This window comes from Mus musculus, chromosome 5 (assembly GCF_000001635.26).
Source record: "Mus musculus strain C57BL/6J chromosome 5, GRCm38.p6 C57BL/6J".
Classification (NCBI taxonomy): domain Eukaryota; kingdom Metazoa; phylum Chordata; class Mammalia; order Rodentia; family Muridae; genus Mus; species Mus musculus.
The window spans coordinates 116,580,645-116,593,064 of record NC_000071.6 but is presented as its reverse complement, the minus strand read 5'-3'; the positions used below and the strand labels follow the sequence as shown (position 1 = coordinate 116,593,064).

At 49.2% G+C, this 12,420-nt stretch overlaps 1 protein-coding gene across 2 annotated transcripts in view; it reads left to right on the top strand.

Annotated features, from left to right (window-relative positions):
* The first annotated feature begins 502 nt into the window (after positions 1–502).
* Positions 503–12,420, top strand: part of Srrm4 (serine/arginine repetitive matrix 4) — a 153,295-nt gene continuing 141,377 nt past the window's right edge. The window contains exons 1-2 of one of the 2 annotated variants that reach the window (XM_006530456.4): positions 503–1,376; positions 1,555–1,731. In XM_006530456.4, coding sequence (XP_006530519.1) covers positions 1,601–1,731 — 131 coding nt within the window. In that variant the 5' untranslated portion in view covers positions 503–1,376; positions 1,555–1,600. Of the gene's footprint in view, positions 1,732–12,420 lie in introns of both variants that reach the window. The other variant, NM_026886.3, reaches the window with a different exon arrangement.

Genomic DNA, 12,420 nt, shown 5'->3' with positions numbered 1-12,420 from the left:
CGCACTGATGTTGGGGGTGGGGGTGGGGGTGTCTTCGCTCCCCACTGCTACTAGGTCAACAAAAATTAGAGAATTTTTTCTGCCTTCAGGGTGGAACCCGGTGTCAGTGCTTGGAGGTTTGTAAGACTTAGCAGAAGCTCCTTGTAGGAGTTTCACTTTTAAACCCTGGCGGTAGGTGAAACTCCCAAGTATTAAAAGGCTCCAGAGGAGAAATGGGCTGGGGAAATCTCACTAAGATATCTTCCCTAAGAAGACCCTTACGGCAAAACGGGGAGACATTGTTGTCTACTGCCTGCGCATCTGGAGTTTGAGATTCTGAGTCTCTGCTGGGACTGGGAGAGTAGGGGGGAGGAAGAAGATGGAAAGACCAAAAAGTTACTTGTAATCCTCGGAAGCCCTCCCCCCCCTTCCCCCCTCAGTCTTTCTTTGCCAAATCGGACTGTTGTTTCACACCCAGGCTGCGGGTTCTCAGGGGGGTGGGGGAGGGGTGTTCTTTTGGAGGGCTTTGGCAGCGGGGACGCGAAGCAGGCCGGCTGCGAGGCACAAAAGAGATATCCTTTATAGCGCCGCAAGCACAGATGTGACGCTGCGCCCCTCTGCGGGTGGGGGCCGGCTCGACAGATGGCGAGAAACCGCGCTGGTGACGGATTGTCCGTCAAATGGCATTTTCGGGGTGGGGGGGTGGAAGAGCCCCCCAGGCGTAAAGAAAATCATAGGGGCACCCACACACACACACTTTGCAGACCTCGGCAGTCCATCCCAGAAGTGGGGTGGGTGAAGGCAGGTTGGCGTGGGTGGATAGGTGGGGCATTTTTTAGTAGCTCCCTCAATGGAAGATGCTCCCCAAGTCTTGCAAAAGGATAGGGAGGTGGCCCAGGCCCGGGAGTGCGCATGTAAGGGTTGAGGGGAAGGCCTGCGACGATGGAGGAAGGGTGAGGGCTAAGAGAAAGAATCTCCTTTTTGATTCTGTTTGAGGTGTTGGGGTCGCTTCTCAGAGGGGTCAGAGTCGCAACTCTGTGGCCACGGGGCCTTAGAGACAAGCGCTCGCCCCTCCCTTTCTCCTCCTCAGACCTGCGGGCTTTTGTTATGCAGATGGCGGCGGGAGGCTGAGCCAGAGAAGGAGGGGTTGCTGGGGAAGGAGGAGACGGAGAAGGGGAGGGAGGAAAGTACAGCTCGCGCGACCAGCCTCCCCTTCCAACGTCACATTGTGCAAGAGACAAAACCCGGGCGCGCCGGAGCTCACACGCGCACGCACGGCAGACGCCCCGGTCGCCTCCTCTCTGTTCTCTGCGCGGTAGAGAAAGCCGGCTAGCTTTGCTTCGCCGAAGACACGGAGCTCAGCCTGCTCCCAGCGCAGCTCAGAGCCAAGCCAAGAGGTGAACCCAGCCGGGGAACCACCTTCTTTCTCCGCTGCCTGCCTAACCCGAGACGTCCCGTTCTATCCCATCCCCCGCCCTGAACTCCGATCTCTCCCCACCCCACCCCTTGGGGGTTTCACGCGGACAGCGCCCCGGAGCCCAGGGCGTGTCATCGGGTTTGTAATCCACGTTTCAGCACTTCGGACAGCGCCCCAGGCTCCCGGGCTCCTTGGGCTTTCAGGATGGCTAGCCTGCAGCAGGGCGAGAAACAGCTGTTTGAGAAGTTCTGGAAAGGGACCTTCAAAGCAGTGGCCACTCCGCGTCCCGAGAGCATCATCGTCGCCAGTATCACAGCCCGCAAGCCGATGCCAAGGTAATGACCTCGTTCATGAGTTAGGGACACTGGGAGGTCCCCCCCCCTTTTCTTGCCTGTGCCCCAGAATCTTGACGGGTGGACGCAGGCAACTGGAACAGGGTGTCTGGACTAAGCCCGTCGTACCCGGTATCTCACGCCGGAACATGAGAAATTATCGCTTGTGTAAGGGAGAGGCTGTTGAAAAGGGACAGGAATTTTTTGACGGGGAACAACACTCCTACAGACTCCGCACCTCCTATGCAAACCCCCTTGCTTTCTTAGGGTGGGCGGTGTGGCTCGGGGTACGTACTTGACTGAAAACTTTTCGAGCTATCGCCAAGTGCATAGGTCAGGGGAGCAAAGCAGTGGTGGATTTGAGGTGTCAGGGGATGCTGTACAAGACATGAACTCAGCTCAGCCAGTGTTCAATACAAGCATTCTAACCCTTGGCCCAGAAACTAGCGGGTCTCTGAACATTTCAACAAAAGCCCATATGCTATTCCCTCAGATACGCTCGCTCCAAGCAGCACCCTCCTCCGTGTCTTAGCCTAAGCTGCTGCTCGTGTTGAATTCTTTCTTTTTCAGCACCCAAAACCAAAACTCTAAAGCTCAAAGTCAGCATGAAGATAATACTGAAAGTTTTACTTTATTTTATTTTTTAAGGATCTGGTGGCTTTGAACTTTGGAATGAGTTGGGGTGCTGGAGCAGTAGTTAAAAAAAAAGACAGGAGGGGAGAGGATGGGAAGAAATACAAAGGCAGGAGAAAAAGAAGACAAGAGGGGGTTGAGGGGGCACAGAGCCTTCCACAGCAGAGAAATACCCAATATTTTCCTAGATCGTTAGATTCAGAAGTCTTTGAGAGGGCTGTGCCCTCTGTCAGAGAAAATCAAGGCTGTATAAAAACTCATCTTTTGCTGCTGCTGGCTGAGCGGTTCTGAGAGTTAAAGGGACGATCTGGGGGGGGGGGCGCTCGCAGGATTGATTAATCCTGGCAGGCTGCATTAGGGACTAGATGGAAAACATGTCTGGGAAAAGAGCCTCTGACAGATGCCTCATCCAGCTCCAACTAACTCTGAACTTCCCAGCAAGTGTGGGGTCGACGAAGGCTGACTGGAGAAATAGATCCGAGAAGAGTAAGCCCACATCCAGGAACTTTTCTTTGTTCTGACTGATGCTCAAGCAGGTCTTTTAAACAAATGGAGCATCCAGTGTGGGGGGAATGGGTAGACAGGAAGCAAGAAGGACCAGCAGAATGGAGATCCTATAAGCAGAGTAGACATGTGAGTGGAGGTGGGGGGTGGGGGGGAGAAACCCACTGATTCCGGCTGGAGAGGTAGGGGGGTCTAGGGGTACATGTGACACCAGATGTCATTAGAGCTGGCACTGTCTGCTTGCTCAGAGGTTTTTGGTGGAGAGTTTGACGTCAGCGCTTTTACGTCCCTGGTCTTCTGCCACCGGCTTCACCTCCCTGCATCTACTGTTGGCACGGCAGTGCTACAGTGGCCAGAGAAAATGGCCTTGCAGGTGGGACCGGGGGAAATTTGTCTGGTGGCAGAAGTGTTTGGTCCATGATCTTCTATTTTATGGGCACATGGGCAGGAAATCAGGTTCTTGCTGTTGTTTTCATTTAGACGACTGTCCCTAATATTACCATGCTTGGAACCTTCATGGTTCTGCCTGTCTGTCTGCCTGTCTGTCTGTCTGTCTGATGTTACCAGCATACCATTTTCTTGCCAATAGCTTCAATCATATGACTCAACTGAGAGACATCCTAGCTTCCAGCTTTTGTTCATTTTCATTTAAGCTGTGTGTGACTTTTAAAGAGTTCAATGGGCCCTCGGTATTTCCTCACTCTTGATATATTTTAACGTCCTGGGGTTTCTATCGCACCGAAGAACACCTTTGAAGTTTACGTCAGAATTCCATAAAGCTCTCTATTGGTATTATACAAGAATACCCCTGTGTCTGGCAATTCCTCTCTGTAGAGCACGTTCTGGCTTGTAGATGTTTTATCTAATCCAGGGTGGAGATTTCAGGGAACATTTACATCCAAGCTCCCAGAAAGGACTGGGCTTAGTTGTGTTTCAACAGACTGACTGTAAGATCCGATCCATGCAGTGACGGTCAGTTCCCGGTTCCCTTCCGGCATTCTGTAATCCTGGAGAAGAATGGAAATGTCATGCTTCCAAAGTCAAGCTCTTAGGAGGAGAAAGGGAAAGGATACTCCATAGGTAGTGGCTTCATCAGAACCCCGTGACTCCTTTGGAGGCAAGACTGGTTCTCGTGAGAAATGTTAAGCTGTTTGAGTCAAGCCCAGCTCGGTCAGAGCACTGGCACAAGTCACTGTCCGTGGGCAGATGGGGGAGGGGCAGGGGTAAACCACCAGCCAGTCTTGTTGGTTACACACTTCATAGTTGATTGGAGATGGTGGTCCCCCTTCGTTGTATATTTCGAGTCTGTGGCTGCAGACAAATTAGCAGTGGGGCTGAGATATGGATTTTAAGTTGTCGATTTCACAGCAACATACACACATCAGACAACAGCTTCCTAAGCAGACTCCCCCTTGGCTCCTCCCTTCCCTCCCCCAACTCTCCCCTTCCCGTGAGGCATTCTTGATGAGGCAGAGTTTTAACATGTATCAAATTTCGAGCAGATGTCTGACTCAGTGGGCAGAGAGCACAGGGAGACACCACCTTGTACCTTCGTGGTTGCTTCCGTGCTTCTGTGAGTGAGCACCAGACAAACCCAGGTGCTGTCCTGGAGCTCCAGGACCTCACCTCACCTCACCTCACTCGCTTGTCAGTTTGAAAATATAAACTGTATCCATGACCATCTCAGCCAGCACTGAGGACCGAGCCGGGTAAAACTCTGCAATGTGTGTGTCGTGCAGTCTCTGCTGGATAGACCTTGGTCCTGGAAGGAACTTCATAGCGGCTAAAAGGAAACAAAAACTCTCCAGTTCTGGTTCATTTCACCCTCAAATAATGCTAGCAATTGACCTTATGAAAGTTCAGTTCAATTGCTTTGAAATTAATACACATCGGATCAAGTAGGGATGACTCCAGAGTTCCACATCCATGTAAGTAGCTTAGTTTCTTTCTCTTCCTGATACTCTAAAAAACAAAACAAAACAAAACAAAAAAAAAAAAACCTGAAAAGCATCTCAAGAGGGAAAGGGTTAATTTCAGCCTGACTTTCAGCGTGTAAAACAACATGGTAGGAGGTCATTAGGGTAGGAGCTTCAGGAAGCTGATCACATTGAATCCATAGCCAAGAACAGAATGATAACATTCAGCTACAGCCATTTTCTTCCCCAGCCCCAACCCCGGGGAATGGCGCCACCCACAGTGGTGGTTTTTCCTCTTCAATTATCCTAATCAAGATCCCTTCCTTCATTCATGACCGGAAGCCCAACACCCTAGTGGCTCTAGCTCTTACCAAGTTAACAGCTGAGATTAACCAGCACAGAAGGCTAACTCTTTTCCCTTCTGGTTATTGAGTTGGGGGCGGGTGGGGGGTGCTGCTGGGGGAGGCACAATGAAGAAGTATCTGGATCTCTAAACACCTTAGATAATAATAGCCTTTGGTTGGTATAGGTGACATTGGGAATTGACAATCTCAAACTTTTTGATACCATGCTTTCACTTTGAGTTTTGTCAAATCTGGAGTAATTATAGAATTTCTAATTCCTATCAAGAACATCTTAAGAGTAAAATAGGAAACCCAGGCTTAGGTGCACCCATGCAGAATTATTTACAATAGAAATTCTAAATTCTAGCAGAGATAATCCTAAGAAATCCAAGACAAGGTCCAGTGAGGTCAAACCTCACCCTATAATACCTGACAAGGACCCCCCCTCACCCCCACCCCAGGAATCAGTAAGATCAACAACATTTAGGGAGCTCTCTCATCCCCACCAAAGAACATTGTTAGATGGTCCCTTAATTCCTTTGTTAATTTTCTCAGCCTCAAAAAAGTTTGTACCTAAGAAGTCCCTGATCAGCAGAAGCTAGCCTTTGAAGCCAGCCCAAACCATAATCATCATCTCAATAAAGTCAGAGCAGGGGACTTAATGAACGTGTAAACATCATGCATATGAATTGTTTGCAGATGAGCATTTGTGGGGGCTAGAATGGCAGCCCCTCCCCCCTATTCCCCCCCCCCCCTTAAATAGACTGCGCAGTCCCATTTCTACTTGTTTGGCAAGCTATTAATTTTCTTCGAAAATCCCTTCCATGCAGAATACTCCAGAAACCTACTAGAGCCCAGTCCCTGTCCAAAGGCTCATAAATTCCAAACTATTGGAGGTTTTACTGCATGAGGGAAAAGATGGCCAAATTGTAAAGCAGAAGAAAAAAAATGCCTCTGATCCATTTAATTTGAGACTCCCCTTCGTGACAGGCAATCAGTTCACACAATTGTGCTTACTCTGTCTTTGGGATCAGGGTGAGGGGCATTTGGATAGTGCTTTACTGACAACCCGTGGTTAAGAGCCAACGTTCTGAGGGTCACAGAAAATGCTTGCCCTGGCAATGAACACATGCTCTTCTCGGGGGAAGGGAGTGACTTTGCTTGGGTCAAACATTTCCCCATCTGAAAGATTGAAATTTGCTGAATGGCACAGGGGTTAGTGGCTGGGGAAGCACAGTGGGGAGATGTTCAAGGGATGTCGTCGGATGAGTTGTTTGAATATACGAGGCTCTAGTCTGGGGAAAGCCGAGCTCTCTCTCTCCCAGTCCCACCTCTATCTGACACTCTGAGGATTCTAATCAATGCCATTGAACCGTATTATGCTACAAACAAACTCTCCCTCCTGTCAGAATAAGGCTCCCCGATAAAGATGTCTGGCTGGCTCAAGGAGGAGGCATGTGATCCAGTAGAGGTCAGGAGTTTAGATCTAATGCCATCGGACTTGTGGGTCCCCATGGACTGCTACTGGCAGGCCACCCCGTAGTGGGGAGCATCCCCCCAATCCTAATTTCTGTAATAAGGCCCCAGTAATGGACCTTACGCTCCTTGAGTACCTCAGGTATGGTACAGGGTCACAATAAATTAAAAAACCTGTTCCCGTTTTCTGGACAGCTGGTTCTGTTCTTCCTGCAAGGTAGAATAGGCAGGGGCTTAGCGAGAGTTCTCAGTGGCTTGTTATTGAGACTCTTCTAAAGCATGGAAGGTTGCTCATGGGGTGTTCGGACTCCCCGGCTTTGCATCTTCTTCATGCCAAGATTGTGAGTGTGTGTGTGTGTGTGTGTGTGTGTGTCTGTGCCTGGTCTCTGTCTGTCTATCTCTGCCTGTCTCTATCTCTCTGTCTCTGTCTCTGTCTCTGTCTCTGTCTCTCTCTCTCTCTCTCTCTCTCTCTCTCTCTCTCGTATGTGTGTGTGTGCGCGCGCGTGCGCTCACACAGGTGCACGTGCACATGTGTGTATATGTGTGCACACAGGAAGCCAGAAAACTAAGTTGGATGTTATGATCCAGGTACCCTTCCACCTGTTGTTTTTCTTTTCTTCTTTTTCAAACAAAGTTTCTCACTCCTCTAGAACTTGCCCAGTCAGGTAGACTGGCCAGCCAGTTAGCTCCTGAGATCGGCCTGTCCTTGTCTGCCCAGCACCTGAGTATGTTATGTCGTTGAGTGCCTCTGTTTATTTCTGCATGTGACTTTGCAGCTTTCTAAAGAAACGGAGCTCTGTGTCTGTGTGCAGAATCTGCCAGGCAAAGGAGCCAAACCAACGCTTCTTACTACCTACAAACATGGTGGCTAGGAGGCTTCTGGCAAGTCACACCACCTCAGTCTCGATTTCCTCATCCATAAAATGGGGCTAATAATAGCAACCCACTTCAAAGAACCCTTGAGGGGACTGAATGGGCTCATTTATGGGCTGCACTGCCTGCTTGGCACATGGGAAGTGCTTCTTCTGTGGTCATCCTTGTTATCAATAATAAATCACAGTTTTTATTATTCCTGCAAGCCAGGCCCATCAGGGAGCAGAAGTTGAATGAAGTGCGGCTTCTCTTAGTCAAGGGCTTCATAATTTTCAGAAAAGGAGACTCCAAGTAGTCGGGTTTATGTACTCCAGCGGGAATGGGAAGGAAGGTACAGGGGTGTGGTTCAAACAGGGAAGAGAGACAGCCAGTGTGGCACGGGGACACTTGCTCATGCCTGCAGTTCTCCCTAAGTATCTGACCTGTGAAATGGATATGACTTCATTTTTTTCCTTATTTTAATCTGCCGGTGAGATGTGAGGACGAGGAGGAAGAAATGGGGCCTTTGTGCTCAGGAGGGTCTCAGAGAGTAAAAGAAGGGCCATCATCTGTGTGGGGCATCACCTTCAGGGGGCATCACCTGTGTGGGCATCACCTGTGGGGAGAATCACCTGGGGGGGGGGCACTGGAAGGGAATGGCTCATATACCACAAAATCTCCAACTTCCCCGATGTTGGCTCAAGGGCACTGTCTCTGGTGTGGGCCATTAGGTTTCTAGTCCTTCATGGTCTAGATAGCTAATATAAATGCATTCTGTGTTCTTTGAGCAAGCAGGGATGGTTGGGGGAGGGGTGGCAGGGAGCCCACAGACATCGAACATTAGCACTGTCACCCGGGGAAGAGAATCCACAAAGCAAAAGCAGCTGCATTCCGCTGTGACATTGAGTTGTGTTTTCATCCATGCAAGCTTGCAACTGTTTTTATTGAGATACTACGCAGTACGGTAGCAGTAATCGAACAACAGGAAGTCCCTGCTCTTCTGGAAGAGAAAAAAAAAAAAAAGACACGGAATGAGGAACCAGATAAATAAGCAAATAGAAGATGGGGTGATGCTTCCGGGTTGTAGAGGGAGGGGGAAAACCGCTTTGTGGATTGTAGTCGGCACCTGGATGAGAGGGAGCAGGCTAGGAAGACAAGTGGAAACAAAGTATCAGAGTGAGAAGAAACAGGGATGGACAGGCCCTGGGATGGAAGCGTGCCTGGGCCATCTGAAGAACAGGAGAGAGAAGAGGGGTCGCAGCTATAGATGCCTCCCAAGATGCAACAGGATCTAGATCAAGGGAAATCTTGCGAGCCTGGTAAAAAGACCCTAGTCCCTCAACTTCCAATTCCCCCCAGGGGGTGTGCATCCTAGCTTCTTGGGTCCCTATTTCAATTTGCTCCTGTGGACTTCTGCCCAGACTCTAAGGCAGCCAGAGGTGGCTCTGAACAGTGCAGCTCCTGCTGGTGTTAAAGCTAAGCAGTGAACTTTCCAGTCTCTCTGATCCTAAGCTTGACCCATCAGATTAGGACCCTGGAAAAGATGTTATTTAGGCCTCTGAATTCTGGTGGTAAATATTGTTCCCAACATGGCAGGGGCATGAGTCTTGTCTATGTCTCATGGCCTGGTGTGTGTACCTCAGTGGTTCTTTGAACTGGGAGCATTCTCTCTCTCTCTCTCTCTCTCTCTCTCTCTCTCTCTCTCTCTCTCTCTCTCTCTCTTTCCCTCCCTCCCTCCCTCCCTCCCTCCCGCTCCACTCCCACCTTGACATCTTGTAGAGGGAGTTCCCTTACACTTCAGTCTCTGCGCAGAGCTCTGTGAAATAAAATTCTGAATTAAAATGTCATAGAAACAAAGCCAAAGCAAATACAGGAATAGGTTGCAGCCTAAAACAGTTATTAAGTAATTTATGTCTACATGTGTCTGTTCAAAACAAATATTAATATCCTCTGGACACAGATGTGTCTCGGGCAGAGAATCCCTTAGTTGGTGAATTCTCACAGCTCAGATCCCACTTTGCAGAGCAGACACCCACCTATGGGTCACTGTTCACTGGCTTCCTTAAAAGTTAAACTTAGCCAGAGAGCTGGAGGTCTGAATGACAGTTACAGGTCCCTTGGAAAACAGGCATGGGCTGGCGAGATAGCCCAGTGGGTAGAGGCACTTGCAGCCAAGCCTGTCGGCCTGAGTTCAAACCCCTGGCCCCATACAGTAGAAAGAGAAAACTGTGAGCCAAATAAGCTTTCTCTGTCTGCAAGTGTGAATAACTCCTGTGTTTGTTACAAAGATGCCAAGGTGAACAATCTCCAAAAGTCAGAAGTTACGTTTCTCCAAGGGACTCATTAGAGACCAGTTTGAGCCAGAAGCCAAACACACACACACACACACACACACACACACACACACACACACACACACACACTGTCAGTGCCGTGGTCTCTGGTTTGAATGAACATCTCTGTTGTAGTCAATTGACCAAACACCAGCCCTCTCTTGCCACCCCAGGCCCTTCCCTGTCTCTTGTGGCATATGCTGTCCATTGACCGACCTGGGGACCCTGATGAGATGTTCATCTGCCCCAGACTGTGCCCAGCAGAACAGATGAGTAGCTAGGCTGTTTCCCGCATCAGGTTTCAGCACTTCCAAGAGACAATGGGCTTTTGTTTGTCCAGTTCGCTTGCCCAAACCTCCCTCCGACAGCCAGGTGGCAGGTGATTCTGGGGCCCTGTCCACTTCCAGAGATGGGATAGGTGTCTGAGCACTGGTCCTGTGTGGACTGGAAGCCGTGTTACAGGATATTTGGAGCGAAATGCTGAGAGACCATTATCATCCTGTGCTTTGTACTGCTCAACTCTTTATGCCCCTCTGTTACCTCACTATGGCGATCAGTCCACAGCCAGAGGGCACATTTTAGGAATTTAAACATAGCCTCAATAATGCAGGGACAGAGAGACAGAGACACAGAGCAAGCACAGCACTTAAGGACACATCAGAAAGAAATTCTAAGAGCTATGTGCCACTTGGCATCAAGTCCCAAGACATCACGAGGCTCGGCGGTCCTTGGGGAAAGAGGCAAAACTATTGCTCCATCCTCTTTGTACAAATAGACACATGGAGCTTAGAGGTGTGGGACAAGTTACTTGAAGTTAGACTGCAACAACAGACTCCCTATTCCTGCCGTTAGTGCTATCAACCCCCCACTGTGAGCGCCCCTCAGTCTTTTCAACAGTAGATATCAATTTTATGTCCATTTTACAGGAGAAGAAACTGAGGTCTTACAATGTTTGTTCCAAATTTGTTTTTCCATCCCTCTGAATTACAAAGTCTCTAGATCCTCTAGTGCAGACCCACTGAGCAAGGGCAGAAATGACCCAGACACCTCTAGCTACTCTATGCCGGGGCGGACATCAGGGTATCTGCTCATGTCACCATGGTAAGGACCAGCACGTAATAAATCAATCCATCAATCCTCCTGCAGTGTTTTTAGTCCAGCAGCTGAGAGGAGGGTCCCAGTGAAGATGGAGGTATCACTTCCCCCGCCCTCCCCCATGGGATCTCGGGATGAAGAGGATGCCATGGAGATCCCAGCTGTGGGTCAGGTGCTACTAAAGACATCTGATGTTTGCCACCCACACTTGTGTCCCAGGTTACACCTGCTATAGCCCTCCATATTGTGTGCTCTGTGTCCCCAGACCTCTGGCCACCCCACCACAAGAAAGCCTGGGCACTCATTCATCAAGCAGACGTTTATTAAGTGCCTGAGGTGGGGGTGGGGGGCATGCAGCTGGGAGAGCTCCGATCCTCTGGGTAAATTGCCGTGTGGCTATGAGCATGTCCTTAGCTACCCCTGAGTCCAGCAGTCTAGTCTGTTACACAGAGATGGGCGGTTGATTATTGACCCTTGGTGCGACTTGAGTACTGGACATGGTTGCTCTCTGCTACTCAAGTTCTTGTCCAAAGAGAATTTGAGTGTGGATGAAAGAGCTATGTAAGACACAGTGTTATTCCCCCTGATCAGGGTAAACCTTCAACCCAAGAGTTCTAGGGGTCTATCCTTGACTACAAAGGTGGAGAATGATAGTCATGGGAAATGCCTAAGCCACACAGTATAAGGAAATCCCGATCTCCCCCACACCCAGAATTCATTCGTCAAATAACGTAATCGTAACTTCGGGGTATTGTTTTTGAGTATTTTGGTATTTGCCTAACCCTGAGCAAAATGCTTTATCTGCAGTCAGCTGTCCTTTGAGATAGCTAGGTGCTGTGACACTTTGTAGCTAAGAAGATCAGAGAGGTAGGTGGTTTGCCCAAGGTCACCAAGCTTGGTAATGTGCAAGCTAGGGCTTGAATCTTAGGCTGGTAACACTGTCTGGAACGCCTGCTTTGCTAGGCAGACACAGGAAGGAAATCGGGGTACCATATGGAAACACCCGAGCTCCATCCTGCTGTATCGTGCTACCACAGTAGGGCATGGGAGAGAACACGGCTCAGGACATCCATCCACTGGGCACTGCCTGCTGCTTCTGTTTAGAGACTTGCCAGTTTGATGCAACATTCATGCCGTAGCCTAAGCAAGCTTTCCAACGAAATAGAGACAAGGAGAATAAGTTTTAACTGAGACTACTTACCCCAGGCTAGCTCTCTTAGGCACAGGCACCATCTACCCCAGGCTAGCTCTCCTAGACCCAGGCATTGGGTAGCTGTGGTAAGTTTTCACATATATGATTTCTCATGATTGTTGAGAACTTGTCCCAGCCCTTATTTTATTTCTAGTACATTCATTCAATGATACATCTTATATCTATCACCTAGTTATCCATCCAACTGTCCTTTCACTCATCTATCATTCATTCATTCATTCATTCATTCATTCAATATGCAAGAGAATTAATTCTCCATGTATTCATGTTTTCAGACTCCTCTTTTCTACCCATTCATCTATCCTTTCATCCACTCATCCATCCAT